Source organism: Peromyscus maniculatus, chromosome 10 (genome assembly GCF_049852395.1).
Source record: "Peromyscus maniculatus bairdii isolate BWxNUB_F1_BW_parent chromosome 10, HU_Pman_BW_mat_3.1, whole genome shotgun sequence".
NCBI lineage: Eukaryota > Metazoa > Chordata > Mammalia > Rodentia > Cricetidae > Peromyscus > Peromyscus maniculatus.
In genome coordinates, this window is record NC_134861.1 from 32,920,300 (window position 1) to 32,939,552 (window position 19,253).

General features: G+C 40.3%; 1 protein-coding gene across 1 annotated transcript in view; it reads right to left on the reverse strand.

Moving 5' to 3' along the window:
* Positions 1 to 15,858, reverse strand: part of Acyp2 (acylphosphatase 2) — a 177,031-nt gene extending 161,173 nt beyond the window's left edge. The window contains exon 1 of the mRNA XM_076546162.1: positions 15,678 to 15,858. Within this exon, the coding sequence (XP_076402277.1) occupies positions 15,678 to 15,729 (52 nt within the window). The 5' untranslated portion in view covers positions 15,730 to 15,858. The remainder of the gene's footprint in view (positions 1 to 15,677) is intronic.
* Between the last annotated feature and the right edge of the window lie 3,395 nt (positions 15,859 to 19,253).

Consider the following 19,253-nt stretch of genomic DNA (forward strand, 5'->3'; position numbering starts at 1 on the left):
ATCAGAGGAATCAGAACAGCACCAGCTAACCTTAACTTACCACACCGCAGCTTCCAAAGTGAGCTACTTCCTGTCTACCTAGGCCTTTATTACCTTGCTGTTCAGCCTTCTCATTGGCTATATTAGCCTAGCTACCTCACCTCCTTGCCACTGCCTGTCTGTACAGACCTTCAGGTCTCTATGGTTGGTACTTGGATTAAAGGTGTGTGTCACCACACTTGGCTCTGTTTCCTAGCATAGCCTTGAACACACAGAGATCCAGACAGATTAAGGGCATGTGCTAACATTGCACGACTTCAGTTTTTACTAATAGTGGCTGACCTTTATCCTCTGATCCTCAGATAAATTTTATTGGGGACACAGATAAATTATCACCACAAGAGTTTCCACCTAAAGCCCGAGAAAGCTTTAAAAAATAAGATTCTAAAATGGAGCTAAAAACAGCTTCCTAGTTGTGTCTGTCAGGCAAGCCATGAGCTACAGTATGGTGGGTTCACAACAGCATGTGGGCTTGACTTGCAGCATGGCTGATTCCTACCACAGTACACAGAGGCGTCTCCAAGCCACACATTACACTGTGGTGGATTTAGCCTTTGCTAGTACAGACCAAAAAAAAAAAAAAAGAAAGAAAGAAAGACCCACTGCCTCCCAGAGTCAGTGGACAGCATGGCTCCCAGAGCTGGCAGTAAATTACTGCCACCATATTGAAACGCTGAGGTGGGCAGAGTCAACAGCCAAGGCTGCTGCTTCAGTACTAGCCACTGCAGTTTAAGGCAATAGATTTGCTATAAGACAGATTCAGGTGGGATACACCCTAAACAGTTTACATTGTGTGTAAAAATGTACATAGGCTTGCAAGAGAGAGGAGAAGAAATATAGACAGTTATATAAAAAATAGAAAGTTTTAAAAAATAAAATCTTTAAAGAGAAAGTAAAAGTAATATAAAAAATAAGCCACATAAAGATGGAAATCACACAGGGAGTCTGGATTATGTTGTCTTTGGGATTTTTAACTGCAGAAAAACATTTGACTGAAAAGGCTACTCAGTTAAACCAATATGTATATTTTAAAGGTATCTTGACTTCAAAACTTGGATCTAAGGTTATATTGCTTTAGAAAGGAGGTTCTGCTTTTGTTTCCACAGAAGATGAGAACCTATGGATTGCTTCCAGGCTCATATGGTTTGATCAGCCAAGATCCCCTGAGAGGCCCAGATGATCCAACATCCAAAATCAGCTTCAAGGCAACTGGCTCAGACAGTGCAGCATTACAGACCACACCAGTCAGGACTTGACCATAATTCTTAATTTTCTCAGGATCCCCATTAGATTGCCAGTGCCCTCATCCAGCAGGAAGTAGTATAAGAAGCTATGTCCAAATTCCCGAAATATTGTTTATGAATGTTTATTTTTATTTAAAGCAGGTTGGTTATAAATGCCATCTCTTTCTAAAGAAGAAAAGGGGATAGTATAGATATGATAGGATAAAAGGGTAGATTAATGAACATACTTTTAAAGAGCAACTTGTTTAAAAATGTTTTATATTGCTATGGATTTTAGTTTATTGATACAACTTTAGAGTTGATTTTGTATATATATATATATATATATATATATATATAAACAAATATATATATATATTTCTACTCTTCATTTAAGGTATTATGTTTATGTAACTCATTTAAATTGTAAAGGATGATTAAGAAATACAGATTAATAATTAGTCTTCTATGATAGTCAAACTTATAGTCATCGTAAGTTTTCTAGGTATACATAAATATAATTCAATTAGGTAGGTAGTCTTTAAACACTTCAAAGACCTACAGAATATGGCATTTAAAATGTTTTAAAAACTTAGAATTTCTGGACAATGAGACACATCTGCTGCTGGTAGCACTGATTTACTTCAAAGAGAAAGATGGGCATTGAAGATACTCCATGTGGAGTTTATCTTCTTCTTGACAAAAATAGCCATTTGGGCAAGAAACTGTTCTTGCCTGGACTGCTTGACAAAATGTTGTATTGACTGGACATGCAGGACCCATAGAAAGGTGACCACTGAACTTTGCAAGGTCAGATGGCCCTTCAAGTTCCTGCTTCACAGAGGAGACTGCCAGACTTTCTACAGGACACAGAGAGAAGCATCTGAGAGACTCTAGGCCTGTAAGCTGAAGAATGGATGCCCCAAGATTACAGAAGAACTTTGGATGGCTGTCCAGGCAGCCAGCTGTCTCTGTCATTCTGGACTTTTGGAAGTTGCTTACAATGCTCTTCCTGTTTACTAAAGTAATATTGTATCCTTCTGAGGTCTTTGATGTAGTGAAGACTAGAAGTTATAATTTTGGTTTTCCTTGGTTATGATAAGAGATAAGGTAGATATGAAACTTTAGACTCACAAATATAAAATAAATAGAATATTTTCTTTGAATTTGCCAAATATAAATAGAGTAGATACTGTAACTGTTAATTCTTGCTTGATAACTGTTTTGTTTTGTATAATTTTACTATGTTAAAGTTAAAACTTTCCTTTTTAATTAAACAGAAAAGAAAAAATGCTGTGGGATAATGTTTTTGTACACTGGTTTAATAAAACACTTGTTGGACAGTAGCCAGGCAGGATAAGCAGACAAAGAGAATTCTGGGAAGAGGAAGGCTGAGTCAGGAGATGTGAGCCTGCCGTCCAGGGAGCAGCATGTAAAGACACACAGGTAAAGCCATGGAACACATGTCAACATATAGATTAACAGAAATGGGCTGAGTTTAAGTGTAAGAGCTAGTCAGTGGCACTACTGAGCTAATGGCTGAGCAGTTTTAATTAATATAAGTTTCTGAGTGACTATTTTATAAGCAGGCCACAGGACTCTGTGGGAGCTTGGTGGGGACCAGAGAAGGCTTCCAACTACAAAGAGCTGACTGGATTCCCATGCAAATGTTAGATTTAGGAGATTTAAAGAAGTGATAGTCTCATATTGTATGTATTCACCTTTTGTGAGGCAGATGTTAAATTCATGGTCAACTAGTAATAGAATTGTCCAATAACACTGGAAAGACTTGGTTACAACAGTATTGGAATCTGTTCCTCAATTACAGTGGAGGACCTGGTAGAAAAATGAAGCTAAGACCATTGAACAACAAAGTAGGACTAGAGGTATGAAAATTTCCCAAGACCAACTTCTTGGAGAGGGCAATTATGCTGATGTACAAAGATGTCTGTATATGCTGACCACACCCTGGCTCTATGCCATGCAGCAGATTTGTATGCTTGGGGCAGAACTGAAGAAATAAGAAAGAGAACTAAGTCATTTACTAAAGTTAGTCAGGGCCTCAAAGATATATTCATTTTTTTTTTTTACAAAGATTGACTTCAACTATAAATAGAATAACAAATCCAGAAGCTAGGCAAATAATAATTGAATTTTTTGGCTTTTGAAATTGCTAATTCACAATGCAAAAGGGCAATTAGGGCTTTAAAGACAAGATCAGCACCCATACAGGAATGGATCTGAGATACAGTCAATACTGAATCTCATAACCATGATGATATTTGGATAGAAGAGGTGATTTGCAAAGGCTTGAAGAAAAATCAAAATGTCAGATGTTTTAATTGTGGTAAACAAGGTCACCTAAAAAGGGATTGTAGGTAGAGCATTCCTAGAAACAATGATTTTTCTAGGAATAATCCAAACAGAAGGCCCATGTCTTCTGAAGTATGCAGAAGGTATGGCAAAGGCCAACATGGGACCAAAGAATGTAGATCAACAAGGGACAGACAAGGTGACCCTTTGCCATTGGGAAATACCTTGGGGGGCCTCTCACAAGTTCCCATGTCAAACTTGGTTCAATCAATCCCTGTCACCATGCAGGAAACTCCTCCCCAGAGCAATTAAAGAAACTAATGCCTATTGTAAAAAAAAAAAAAAAAAAAAAAAAAAAAAAAAAAAAATACTGATCTGAATGATAGGACAGCTTTAGAAGATAAAACAAAAATTTCAGGAGAAACTATAAAGCAAATATTTTGTCAAACTATTTATAAATGATCAAAGACCAAAGTTTGAAACATGAATAAATGACATTATAATTGAAGGTCTTGTAATAGGGGCAAATGTAACAATAATTACACCAGAATCTAGTTATCCAAATTGGCCTCTTCTGGAGGTAAATGTTCAGGTTTTAGGGATTGGAACTTTATCTAAGGTAAAACAAAGCACAAGATGGATCACACGTACAGGGTCAGAAAGGACAGAGAGGAAAATTAAAGCAATATGTGGCTAACATAGCAATGAATTTATGGGGATGTGATTTATTACAACAACGGAATACCCAGATTAACATTCCTCCAATCTCAGAAACCAACCATAAACTCAGATATGTTTCTAGGAAAAATATTAAAAAGATACTATAAAGAACAGTCACCAAACATTCAGGTTGTACATAAACAGGGCTCACAGCTGCTGATCTTTCAAAGGAACCAACAACCCTACCTTTAAAATGGTTAACTGACATCTGGGTGGAACAATGGCCTTTGCCATCAAAAAAAAAAAAAAAATACAGGCCTGAGAACAGTTGGTATAGGAGCAGCTAAATGCTCAACATATTGAGGAATTGACCATTCCTTGGAATTCTCCTGTATTTGCTATTAAAAAGAAATCTGAAAAATGGAGAATGTTAAGAGATATGAGAGCCATAAAGAAAGTAATTCATCCAATGGGCTCTTTACAGCCTGGAATTCCCCTGCCTTCTCTGTTACCTAAAGGATGGTCTATTATAGTAATTGATTTAAAAGACTGATTTAAAATACCTTTGCAAGAACAGGATAGAGAAAGATTTGCCTTCTTTGTGCTTACTTATAATAATTCTCAGCCCATTAAAAAATATCAGTGTAACGTTCCCCCACCAAGGATGTTAAATAGCTCCACTTTGTGCCAATATTTTGTTCAATGGCTATTATAAATAATTTGTAATCAGTTTCCTCAATCTATAATTTACCATTATATGGATGATATCTTACTAGCTGGTTCAAATGAAAATACTTTAGAGAAAATTTTGAAGTAAATGAAATTTTGCCTTGTTGGGGATTACAAATTGCTCCTGAAAAAATACAAAGAGGAGAGTCTAGTAATTACTTAGGATATACTACAAAAATTCAACTCCAAAAGGTACAAATCAAAAGAGATCAATTTTGGACTCTTAATAAGACTTTTAAAATTGCTGTGAGACATTAACAGACTATGACCAACAACTGGATTAACAACTCAAGAACTGAGTAATTTATTTCAAATCTTACTAGGTGACAAGGACTTAAATAGTCCAAGAAAAGTATCAGCTAAAGTTGAAAGAGAATTGGCTGTGGTAGAAAAGAAATTATGGGATGCATATGAATCCAGAGCTTGATTATACTCTGGTTATTTTACCTTCTACATATTCCCCTACCAGAATTTTAATGCAGAGAGAAAATAATATTTTAGAATGGATATTTTTAACCACACAGAGAAAGAACTTAAAGACCTATGTAGAAAACATTTCTGAGTTGATTCTAAAAGGAAAATTGAGGCTTCATCAATTAGTGGGAACAGACACAGCAGAAATTATGGTACCTTTTACTAATGCTAAAATTTCCTCTTTATGGGCAAAACTGAACATTGGCAAACAGTTAGCAATAAATTTTGGGTTGAGTTTAACAAAAAATATCCCAAAAGCAAAAGAATTTAGTTTATAAAGAAAATTAGTTGGATTCTTCCACATATTATACAGGGAACATCAATATCTGGAGCCCCTACATTCTATACTGATGCAAACAAATCAGGAAAGGCAGGTTATAAATCATGACATTTAAGTAAAGTCACTGAAAGCCCTTATGATTCTGCTCAAAATTCAGAATTATATGCTATTCTCATGGTATTATTAGATTTCCCAGAACCTTGTAATATAGTTACTGACTCTCAATATTCAGAAAGAGTTGTTTTACATATTGAAAGTGCCAATGGTCCCTTCAGCACGTAAGCATTGGGGCCCCTTCCTTTCCTTCTTCTGTGTTGTCTGTCATGTATGTCTGCCCATCCAGTTAGGAAGGCAGATTTTTTTCTTGTTTCAGTTTGCCTGGCACCTCCACATAAGAGCTGACCCCCCAGGAAGCAGAATCAAGCCTCGGCTCCTGAATGCTGTCCCTCATCTTGAGACACCATGTGGGCATATGGCTGGGCCTAAAAAAAAAAAAACCACAGAAGTCCCCCACTAAGCATAAAACATAAAGTTCCAACACAACTTTCCACCTCTGTTGACTGCCATCTTCTCTCTTACTGTTGCTTGTCTGCTGTCTCCCTCTACAAAATGAGAAACCTCTACATCACCTCAACCCCTTCCATGTCATGGCATCTAATGAGGAGGAGGTAGACAGACCCTTGAAACTTGCTGAGGAGAGTGCAGCCACAGTTGAGACCATATGTGCCGCTTTCCCATCAGCCCCACTCCCACTACAGGAGGTTACACCTCCACCACGGTACCCTTGGAGTGAAGTGATTTAATGTTCACCTGTCACTGAAGGTGGAAATTCCTTCACACTTCAGTATGCCCCCAAGCTGCTGCAGCCCCCCCCCACACACACACACACACTCAACCCCATCTCAGGCTCAAAGGCTGGTGGAAGTATTTCTGTTCAACCTGGGACAAAATGCCACTAACCAGCCATGGATTCCCATCCCCACTAGCTGAACTCTCCCTTATCTGGAAGGCAGTTAAAGAGTCAGGCCCTGATTCACCTTACTTCGAACAGGTCTTCACTCAATGAACAATACAACTACAGAATTACTTTGATTGGTATAGTCTGCTCAAAGCTGTGCTGGAGTCAGCCTCCTTTCTTAGCTGGAAATTGGCTTATGATGATCAAGCAGAAGCTCAAGCACCAATGAACTGATTAATTAATGTTCCAGTGACCCTTGACATGCTCACTAGATGAGGTAACTTTGTCCATTCTGTCTATCAGGCACAGATTGGCCATCAAGCCTACGACTAATAGGTTGCTGACCTGGCCTTCAAGGCTCTTAAGGCATGCACCCCTCAAGACCCTTCAACTTACTTCCACAATCTTATTCAACAGCCAGGGGAACTTTTTACTGATTTTCTCACAGCTGTCAATGAGGCAGTGGAGTGGAGAATAGACCCAGGCCCCACTAGGGAAATGTTAATCAAACAATTGGTTTGGGAAGGGCTTAATGCCTCCACCCAAAATGCAGTCGCAGTGGTCCACAATGAGGACATTCACAAGTGGGTACTGGCCACAAGAGGTCTTGACCCCAGTAATGGTCCCATTGTTGCCCTCACCACTTCCCTGGATGCCTTCCTTGCAGACAGGCAGTGCACCAATGATACACCCAAGGGCCCCAAGTAGATTCTGCTGAGGATGTGGCAAACCAGGCCATTTGCGGTGTGACCACCTCTGAGCAAAGAATAGGACCCAATGCCCCAGATGCAATAAGGGATTTCACTGGGCAAAGGATTGCAGATCACAGCCTGCCAAAGCATTAGCCCCTTTAAACTCCAGGTTGGGCACTCCTTAGCCCCACCAGTAAGAGGAGGCTCTAATCCAAAAGTCTACTAGATACTTCACATTTTTCCACACTCCCCAAAGCTGACTGTCTATCTTATTGGACAAGGTGTTAAAAGCTTGGTGGAAATGAGTGCAGACATCACCATATTAACAGAAATGGAGGTGTTCCACTTCCCTGCTGGAAATTTAGACCTGCCTCCCCCAAACAGTGGAGTAGTAAGCAAACAAGATTCAAAAATTACCACTTGTCCAGTCTATTAGAAAGACCTTCATGGTAACAAGGAAGCCATTCGCCCTACAGTGTCTACAATACCAAGAAACCTCTGGGGCAGAGACATCCTGGAGGGCATGGCTGCTGTTCTAACTACTGACAATAGAGCTTTCTTGGATGACCTTCAGGTCCATGAGAAGAGAGGTTTGGCAAATCATGATCCTACACGAGTCACACCCCCAATTCTAAGGGCCACTGTCCACCTCAATCAAGCCTCCTAGCCCCATTCCATTGACATATCTCTCAAATCAAGATATCCGGTTTGAAAAGGGGGCTATAATTGAACTCAAGTTGTCAATCCTAAAGAAATAAGTTGCAGAACAGCTAAAGATGGAGCACATAGAACCAACCACAAGTAAACATAATAACCCTATTTGTTATTCTCAAGAGATCAGGATGCTACTGCCTCCTGTAGGATCTTTGTGCAGTTAATGATCAAATGGAAAAAATGGGTCCACATAACCAGGCCTCCCCTACCCTAGCATTATACCTCTGTCTTATTATATTTTAGTTATGGATATTAAGGATTGCCTTTTTCAAATTCCTCTGGCATCATGGGATTGTGACCACTTTACCTTTATAGTATGGGAACCTAATATGCATAGGCCAGCCAAGAGGTATCAATGGACTGTTTTATTCCAAGGAATGAAGAATATCCCCACAGTTCACCAGTTATATGTTTCTCAGGCCTTGGTAAATATTTCCAAGGATGTCCTCTTAATCCATCACATGGATGATCTCCTTCGGGCACATCCAGACTGCCAAAAGAGTGTTAAAAGATCTTGAGTCGTTATATCTGATGGTGGCACCAGGTTCAAATGGTACCCCCTTTGCATTTTTAGGCTTTTCCATTGCTAAGCAGATCTACCCCCTTCCTTTAAAGTGGAAATTAAGGAACTGTACTCATTCTCAGAATTTAAACAATTATGTAGCACAGTTAATTAGCCTAAACCTTTTCTGCCCATCCTTGACCAAGAGATGAGACACCTCTTTTCATTGTTGAAGGGCCCCACCTGTCCTTCCACTAAGGTTAGGCTTACCCAAGAAGCTATAGATATGCTACAAAAGGTTTTGGCCATTCTAGCCCCCTCCAGTCTGCAACACCATTGTCCCCTGTAGCAGGAATCTTAAAAGTTCTTATTAATAAAATCAAACCTGAGCCAGGTATTGGGGTGAACTGGAAGATCAGAGAACCAGAACAAGCCACAGCTACCTCACTTCATGGGATCCTCAGCTGGTATTGTTTCCTCAGACTGGAGGCCTCTGAGTCCTCATCCAGGATGGGTCTCAGAGAACTGCTGCTCAAAAGCCTGAATGCTTAACCAGGCCAAATGCTTAACCAGGCCAAATGCTTAACCAGGCCAAATGCCTCTAGTTCCTGGTCCTCACCCCTTATATATCTTTCTGCCTTCTACCACCACTCTCTAGGATTAAAGGCTCACTTTCTGGGATTAAAGGCGTGAGTCACCATGCTTGGCTGTATCCTTGAACACATGGATTTCTGCCTAGCTCTGCCTCCCAAGTGCTGGGATTAAAGGCGTGTGCTACCACTGCCTATTCTCTATGTTTAATATTGTGGCTGTTCTGTCTCTGACCACAGATGAGTTTACTAGGGTGCACAATATTTCAGGGAACACAATACCACCACAGTCCCCAAAGGCCCTTATTGGCAATGGTCCTCTGGACACCCATGGGGTTTGAGGGAGTGTTATGGCAATCTGGGCACCTTCTATGGATATACAAAGCACATTCTGACCTGCACAAGGTCATCTCTAAGTTTGACAAGTCCTTCCAACTTGGCCTTAAGGCATGAATATTGGCATGGAGAACATATGGATGAGAGCCAGATAAGCTTGTCTTCCCCTTTTCTCTAAAGAATACCCAGTCCCTCTGGGTGGATTCTATCTCATTCCAGGAAATGGTTGCAGGATTCACAGGAATTACTGACAATCATTTGAAAAAAAAAAAAAAAAAAAAACCCACAAGATCTTAGCAGAGCTCCACACATCCAATATAGATACAGCCCCTTGCAGTCCCCTCCTCCACTCCCAACCCTCATTCCACCCTGGCCTTTTCAGATTCCAATAAAAACAGATGCAGTGTTCTTATCCAGTGCCCTGGTTCCTAAGATGTTACATATGTTATCCCTAACCCTAGTTCCATTCAATTGGGTGAGCTATTGGCCCTCCTCAAGATTCTAGTGGAGTGCAAGACTGAGCCCATTACTATTTTTTTCTGACAGCCAATATGTTATACAGGAAGTTTGTGTGCTGGGCTTTTCTCAAGTCAAAGACTCACTGACCCTCATTACCAGCACTATGCTACTCATACAAGATATCTTAAATCAGAGAACTGAGCCCTGGTACCTATCACATATTAGATCCCACTCCAAATTGCCAGGAATATTGGCCCAAGGAAATGAGGTTATAGATACCATCATATTAACAGCTGTATAGACCTCTTAGAACAAGCCAGGGCTCTTCACTGGCAGTTTCACCTGTCTCCACAGAACCTGCATAAACTTCTCACTGAGCTACCAATTTTCCAGTGCAAGCATTTGTTTCAGTCATGTGCCTCCTGTGCCCCTCTTGTCCCTTTGGGGCTACTTCAACATGCAGGGGTCAACCCCTGTGGCTTATTGCCCAATGCCATTTGGCAAATGGATGTTACACATTATGCTCCTTTTAGCAATCTTAGATATGTACACATAACAGTGGATACATGCTCCTCCTTTGTGTATGCCCTTGCACTTTCTGGGGAAAAGACTGTTAATGCTATTAAAGCCCTTAAATTGGCCATGTTGGTCATAGATAGGGGTGCCTTGGGCAATAAAGACTGACAATGGCCCTGCCTATGCCTCTCAACAGTTTAATAACTTCCTAGGATCCTGGAAGATCTCTCTTACCACTGGCATCCCCTATAATTCTCAGGGAAAGCCATCATGGAAAGAGCCAACAGAACTCTTCAAGAACTGTTGGCCAAGACCGTCTCACCAGAGGCAAAAAGGGATCTCCATTTAGCCCTAACTAAAGTCCTTTTCCATATAAATTTTCTCAGCTTTGATGAGGCGGGACTCAGTCCAGCATATAAACATTGGGTGTTTCTGTCCCGGGGCACACATCTACCCTTAGTAAGATAGAAAGGCCCATCTTCCTCCAATGGCAGACACAAACCCCCGTGCTGACACATGATTGTGTTTTTCCTTAGAGTGCAACTATACCAACATGGGTCCCAACAAGATATGTGTATCTCACCATGGACCAGCTCACCTCCACCAAAGAACTGGCCATGGATGGGTAATGTACATACTCACTACCATTGCCCCTTTTATTTCCCCCAAAGCAGAAGATCTATGGACTCTGGTTCCCTTGCTTCCCATTCTGTTGCCAATGGCAATTAACTCCCCTGCTTTCCCTGTGATATTTACCACCAACTCTTCCCTAGCCTGCCCTTTATAGACCTGGTGCTGACCACCAAAATATTGGAGGGCACCTGGTCTGTGGAAAAAAGCCCTTTTTCCACACCCCCCCTTTTTTTTTTCTTTCTCTTGTCAATGCCTAAGAAATAGAATTAGTAAGAGACATGCCCCTACTGGCCTGCAATTCACGCTTCCATGCAATTTGCCTCACCCCTCAATTACTCCATTCTACTCTGGGAACAAATATCCCATCTCAATATGACCAGGGTCCCGGTGATGTCATTGGAGAAAGTTTTTTTTTTTTTTTAACTAAGGTCTGTGACAACTTTAAAAGGACATTTGATCCCTCCTGGGTGATCACATATGCTTTGATTGGTGGGGTGATACTGTTAATCCTTATTTTCTTTATATGCCTCCTGCAGCACATCCAACAGCAGCAGACACTGACTAAGGCAACTCTTCAGATTTTAATGGCTCTTAGACATCCTGCTCATTGCCCTCCACAGGAGGTTATGCATGCCTGGTTCTCTGAAATTCAAAAGACTACTGCCTAATAACACAGTTCATTTAAAAAAATAATGTATAATTAAGAAATGCAGATTAATAGTCATCTATAATAATCAAACTTATAGTCAGGTATGTTTTCAAGGTAATACACAGATATATTTAAATTGATGGGTGGTCTTCAAACACTTCAAAGACCTACAGAATATGGCATTTAAGATGTTTAGTAACCTAAGGCTTTTCTTGACAGTGAGACATGCCTGCTCCTGGCAGCACCCATCTACTTCAGAGAAGATAATGGGCACCGAAGAAACTGCATATGGAATTTACTTTCTTTGTGGCAAAAGTTAGCCACTGGGTAAGAGACTGTCCTTGCCTTGACTGTTGACAGTATGCTATCCAAATTGGACAAGCAGGACACAAAAGAAGGTGACTATAGAACTTTATCAAGACAAGGCAGGACAGTCCTTCAAAAATCCTGCTTCACAAGAAAGTCTGTCAGATATTCTAGGCCTGTAGGATAAAGATAGATGGCCCAACATTACAGAGGAACTTTGGGTGACTGTCTAGGCAGCCAGCTGTCTCTGTCATTTGTTAATTTTGGAAGCTGTTTGCTCTGCACTTCCTGTTTACTCAGGTAATATTATATCCTTCTCAGGTCTCTGATGGAGTTGAAGACCAGATAGTTATAGTTTTCCTTGTCACCAAATTCAGAAAAGAAACTCAAAAAAGTGGTGTAAAGAGTATAAGGCTGAGAGACATAAAAAATAATTTTGTGTTGATAATACAAGTTAGCATAGAAAGTGAATTAGGTACAACCCTTTGGACTCACCAAGGTAGGATTGATAATAGAGTATTTTCTCTGAATTTGTCAAATTCAAATGGAGTGGACATTGTTAATATATTTCTTGCCTTTATATATTTGTATATAGTTATTGTACTTATTGTATTTAGTTTTACTATGATAGTTAAAATCTTCACTTTTTATTTAGACAAAAAGGGGGGAATGTCGTATGATATTTTGATTGTGTTCTGACAAATAAATCTTGTCTGGAGTTAGCCACTAGTCAAGCTAGCCACTAGTTCACCATAGAGATTAGGAAGACTAAGGATAGATAGTATACAGGAAGTAATAAAATGGGGTGGAGAGCGGCCCTTTCGGTCAGAGGAAAGAGGTAGGAAGCAACTGTGGCTGCTCCCCTGGATCTTTCAGGCTTTTAACTTGATATCTAACTCCTGATTTTTTCATTGATAAGATTAATTAGATTAACACTTCACTTATTTTTCCACAAACTTAGAAGTTTTACCTACTGAGTCACCAAATCCTTTTCCACTTACAAAAAATTGGTGAATTGGGATAATCAAATGTATTTATCTCTTTAAGTTTGTAAAACAGTGCATACCATGGGCTTTTAGTGCTCTCCAAGCTCCCAGGAGAGACTTTCATAACTAGAGATGTTTTGGTAACTGTATGTGTTGGCAAATTGGAAAGCCTATTCCTTATACTTCTATTGTTCTAGAACCACTTCTGGTGCCAAAATCTGTATTAGTCATGGTTCTCTAGAGTAACAGAACTTATAAAGTGAATCTGTGTATATAGAAAAGGAGTTCATTCCAGGCGGTGGTAGCACACGCCTTTAATCCCAGCACTCAGGAGGCAGAGCCAGGTGGATCTCTATGAGTTCGAGGCCAGCCTGGGCTACCAAGGGAGTTCCAGGAAAGGCACAAAGCTGCACAGAGAATCCCTGTCTTGAAAAACAAAAAAAAAAAGAAAGAAAGAAAGAAAGAAAGAAAGAAAGGAAGGAAGGAAGGAAGGAAGGAAGGAAGGAAGGAAGGAAGGAAGGAAGGAAGGAAGGAAGGAAGAAAGAAAGGAAGAAAGAAAGAAAGAAAAGAAAGGGAAGTTACTAGAATGACTTATAGGCTGTGGTCCTGCTAATCCAAAAATGCCTGGCTATGAACAGAAAGTCCAATATCTAATAGTTGCTCAGTCCATAAGGCTGGATGTCTCAGCTGGTCTTCAGTATATGCCAGAATCCTGAAGAAATAGACCCTAATGCTAATGAAGGAATGGACTTGCTAGCAAGGTGAGGACAAGCAGGCAAAGATCAAAAGCTTCCTTCTCCCATGTCCTTCTATAGGCCTCCAGAAAGTGTGGCCCAGATTAGAGGTTGGTCTTTATACCTCAAAGATATGGATTAGAAGTGGATCTTCCCACTTCAAATTAAACAAAAATGCCTCTCAAAAGTGCCCTCCATTTTTGAGTTTTAGTTAACTCTAGATGTAGTCAAGTTACCACAGTATCAAAAGTACTAACCAGGCCCAATACTGCTCAGCTTCTGGATCAGACAGGATCAGATGAGTACTATGGCCATGATTCCTGATGCACTTTCTAAAGGTACAAACCCAAGAATTGTAAGGGAATCACTTTTCAGACTTTCAGCTTCCTTGCACATTGTTTCCTAAACCTGACCTCAGACTTGTCTGCCATGAATTTCCTTCCCTATGTCCCTTTTCATAATGACTCTGTGAAGCAAAGGTGCCTTATAAGGACAAACAACAATAAAACACTTCCATCCATTTTTTAACCTTACCCTGAATACACCGCCCCAAAGTGTAAAATATCTATAAAGTAACAAAATGGACAAAAATAATAACAAAAGGATAATATTCCTCTCTTTTTAAAAGAAAGTTCTATTTAAAAAAATCCCCTTTCCTGCTTAGAAATAAATTCCCAATACAAACTCACCTTTTAAATCTATGAACAGTTACCATTAAAGCTTATTGCTATTGGTGGTTAATAAAAGCATCCCATATCCTGTTTTTATTATACACGTAGACAGCACATCTGGGGTGGGAGTGGGGTGCGGATGGGGTGAGCAGTAAGAAACTCTCCTCAATAGTGGGATAAAAGCATGAGGAGGTAGAATGGAAATTCAGACTCAAGCAGGAAGTTATATCATTGTAAAAGAGTCTTGTTTTTATTTTGGAGACAGGGTCTCATGGAGCCTCGACTGGCTTCGACTTGATACCTGGCCACCTCCCAAGTGCCAGCTGGATTATAGGTTTATGCCACCACACCACATTGGTGAGGCACAGAGTATTCAATCCAGAGCCAGGTGAAAATTAGGCAAGCATTCTACCAACTGAGCTATACTCCCAGTCTCAAAAACCTTTCTTCTTTTAAAGGAATAATAGTATATATTAAATCTTTACAGTACTTACATTTCATTAGATTTCATTTTCTCTGTGTGTAGCCTACACTGGTCTCGAACTCAAAGAGATCCACTTGCTTTTGCCTTAACGAGAAGGCGTGGGCCACCATATCCATGTCAAGCCCCATTAGGTAAGTTTCAAAGAATGTTTTAACATTTTAAATTACAAATATAAAGATTATACAATAAGTCAGACATTATGTTCTGTGCAACTATTTAAGCTTATAATGAAACAAAAATTAGAAAACTTCATTTAAATTGCCTGAGAGTGTCGTGCAGTGGTATAGTGTACAAACGCAAAAATATGTATAAATATGTAAAGGCTCAAACTCCAAAATCCAAGGAAGGAAAAATTGCTAGTTAGCTGGAGAGGGACGACAACCTCTGACGAAGTAAACCATCCAGTATCATTAAGATATCCTTGCTAAACCCAAGCCTGACAACGCTTTGTGACCAATCACCTCTGCTTTTCCGACCCACTTCAGCGTTTTCCAGTGAGTGGCAGCCCGCCCCTGGGACACCCTGGGTGATCTCCCTCCACACCCCGGCGCCTCCCTCCCGCAGCTCTCCCGCGCACGCGCAATGCCACCCTTCCCACGCGCGGCTGCTGTGTCATGGCTGAGCGGAAGTCCGTGCCTCAGAAGGAAGAGGCCGCCCTAGGGCGCAGGGCACTAGCTTCCTCCCGGCCCTCCCACAGCCCCGTCCCGGCCTCCCGGGGTCGGGATGTACCCTGCACTCTCCCGAACACTTCGTAGTCCACAGACTTGAGCGGCTCCGCCATGGCGGCCAGCCTTCTCGCGAGCAAGCGGAGCGGGGTGTGCGGCGCGGGGGCGGCGGCGGCGCGGAGGAGGCTCCTGGGCGCGGGGGCGGCGGCGGCGCGGGTCCCCGGCGGCGGCGGCGCGGAGGAGGCTCCTGGGCGCTGGCGCGGGTCCCCGGCGGCGGCGGCCGGGACGCCAGCGCCGGGTCACGCGTCGGAAGCCGCACAGGACGGCGGCCCGCAGTGAGGCTCGCAGGCAGGCTGCGCCCCGCACGGTCCCCAGGACCCGGTTCTCTAGGTTGCCCAAGGTCGGGCCTGCGAGGGGATTAAACCAAACTAACATATTCATCTACCCACTGACGTTTATTTGACACACAAAACAGGTTTTTTTGTTGTTTTTTTTCTTTTGTTAAGGATGAAACTAAGAGGGGACTTGTTGGGAGGAGGAAGGGGTAGAGCCAGAGTGGGCAGGGGGAGAGAGGGTAGATAACAGGAGATAAAAATTACCAAAATTCATTATATACAAGAATAAAATGTCAAAGAATTTTTCTAAGTTTTAGGTGTTTTTGTATAGGTATACTGTAAAGAGATTAATTCAAGTTAATTAACATTCATCTCACATCTGATTTCATTTAAGATCTCAACAATTTCAAATATGTATTTGTCAATCTTAAGTATGCTCTGTAAATGTGTTCTCCACTTGATATGAACCAGTTTTGTGCCCTTGAAACAATATCCCCATTTCCAGCCCCTCAATGACTCCCGGGACTTGCATTTGAAATGAAGGCCCTGCGTAAGCCTAGTGGCACAGGGTATTAGGTCAGAGGATTAATTCCGAAATGTTTTGGCAACTGCCGAATCCACGGTGATTATGAACTAAACTATAAGTTAAGGTTGAGCTTTATAGTCAATCTGCTGATTAAAAAAAGCTTGTACCTGAATCCCTATTCTACATAGATGTCTAGAAGGAGAAATTTTAATAATTTTGTCTCATGCTAATAGGAACAAACGCTTACAGACATCTTGTCTGTTGTCATACAGTTTTATATGTTTTGTAGTTTTGTTTTCATGGTCTTGATTACTGGTCAGTGACATTTCAGTTGCCTAGGGCATTTTAGACAGTTTATATTTAGAAAATTATATTTCTGGTGAGGTATTTAAGGTCTTACCTTATACTAGCCCATCACTCCAAAAAATCAGGATAAAACTTTTGATAACCTGATTTCTAAACTTCAAATTCTTTTATATGTGATAATTTCCATGTCTCAGTTTATTTGTTGGCCTCGATACCTTTACACATTTTTTTTTTCATCTTTCCGAAAAAAAGACTCTACTACAACTTGATTAAATACTGTGTGCTAATTCTGTCTGGGAACCCACACACAAAACTCAGGGCCAGGTGTGGTGGCATACTCCTTTAATCCCAATACTGGAGAGGTAGAGGCTGGCTGATCTCTTGTGAGTATGAGATCAGCCTGGTTCCAGGCCAGCTAAGACTATGTGGTGAGACTCTATAACAAAGTAAGTACTCTGAAACTTGGGCAGAGTGTGATCAAATCAGTAAGACATGTTCTAGAAGTGCTAGTCTGGATCAATTTACCTAATGAAGGTAATTATTCTTGGTATTGCAGATTTAACTCCTTCCTCTTATCTCCCAAGTCACTTCTTGATCTCTGGAACCTACTTGACCTGGGATACCTCCAGGCACCCCACATCTTGTAAGATTGTGTCCTCCCCATCAATGCATCCTCCCCATAGTTCTGTGTCTTAAAAATCTTTGACTGGGAAGGCTGACATTTTCCTTTTCCTAGTCAACCCTTGACTTTTCTCCACATTTACCCAGGAATACCTCCGCCAGTTATTAGGTAGCTCCGTTTTAACTTTAGAAGTGTTATAGCAGCAATTGACATTTGCTTTGCTAAAAATGTATTGTGTCTGCCAACAGCTGAACATTAGTAAATGGAAATGTTTATGTACCAATTCAGCATGGATTGCTAATAAAATGTGGCTCTAAGACTTTAGAATTGTAAACAAGTGTTTTTAATATTAAGTAATTTTAAATAGAGATCTAGAAAAATTTAGAAAATTTTAAAAAATCAATCACCCATAATCTTAACACAATTGATATTATTTTTACTGTTTTCTCTCTTTCCCTCTCTATATATAGATATGTGTGTGCATATATGTATGTGTGTATACATATGTATGTATGTGTGTTCATGTATATATATATTTAAATACAGCATATATTCAACTACAACATTAATATAAAATATACATGCTTTAAGTATGAATTAAATTTTTGTTGTCTTTTCCAAGTCATAGTATTTCTAATAAATATTTTAATTCATTATATTATATGTATATTATATAATATTTTAATTTAATCTGTTATTGCACATTCAGGCTGCTTCTTATTTTTCACCATCATAAAAAATATAGTAAAGGAAATATGTATATGGCTTCCCTCATTTTTATAAGGTAGTCAGAAGACAGGTCTCATTGTGTAGCCACCAAAGGATCATCAATCAGTTCCCTAGATGACCCAGTTCTACAGTGAAGGTTGACTTGGCATGTCTGCAGTGGGTTCCAGAACTTCATTTCAGATGCTTGTGGCATGAATAAAGCTTAGACTGGGAGGAAGTGACCTAGAGCCTCTCTCCTTAGCCCCTTCAACAACTCCATTAGCCACTTAATACTAAATGCTAAAATGCTAAATCATTTCTTCTGAGTACCTCTTTTCCCCCCTGTAATTTAAACTCTGACCAGTACAATGCTTGGGAGCAAAAACAAAAACATTACAATAGGAGTAGATCTAAAATTAAAAAGAACGGAAATTCAAATATTAAGCATTAAGGATTTTAGTACTTATAAAGAGGTAAAATATAGACTATGGGGAAAAAAATCTAAAAGCTAGGCATGGTGGCACATGCCTATAATCCCAGCACTCTGAAGAAAGAAAATCAGGAGTTTGAGGCCAACCTGGGTTTTGTAGCCAGACCTTGAGATGGAGATTAGAGAGGAGAGAAAATAATAATAAAACTAACCCTCAACCTTTTGATAATTTGTTGAAATATTATGAGACAAGGGCTTATGTAGCCCATGTTCTGTTAATTAGCTGCATCCTGCTTATTTGTATTTATTGTCTACCCGATTTGCAGATATCCTGTTTTATTTTTATAAATTAATGAAACAATAACATTAAAAAGAACCCTCTGGCTGGGTGTGGTTGTACATGCCTATAACCCCTGAATTAGGGAGCGTGAGGCAGGAATAACACTGCAAGTTTGAGGATAGTCTGTATTAAATGAATTCCTGTCTGAAAACCTAAAACCAAAGAAACCGAAGAATTTTTCCAGAGTGCTGCTTAGTTATAAAGCATTATTTCTGGTCTCTTGCTGCCACCTACCAACTGCTCAAGGCCAGGCAGGCTATGAGCATAGGATGACTGCTTCAGAAATGCTAGCAGGACCTACATTGACTCTCATTTCAAAGTCAATCTTCTGAACTAGATGTACCCATACTAAACCCTTAAATGAGAAACACGT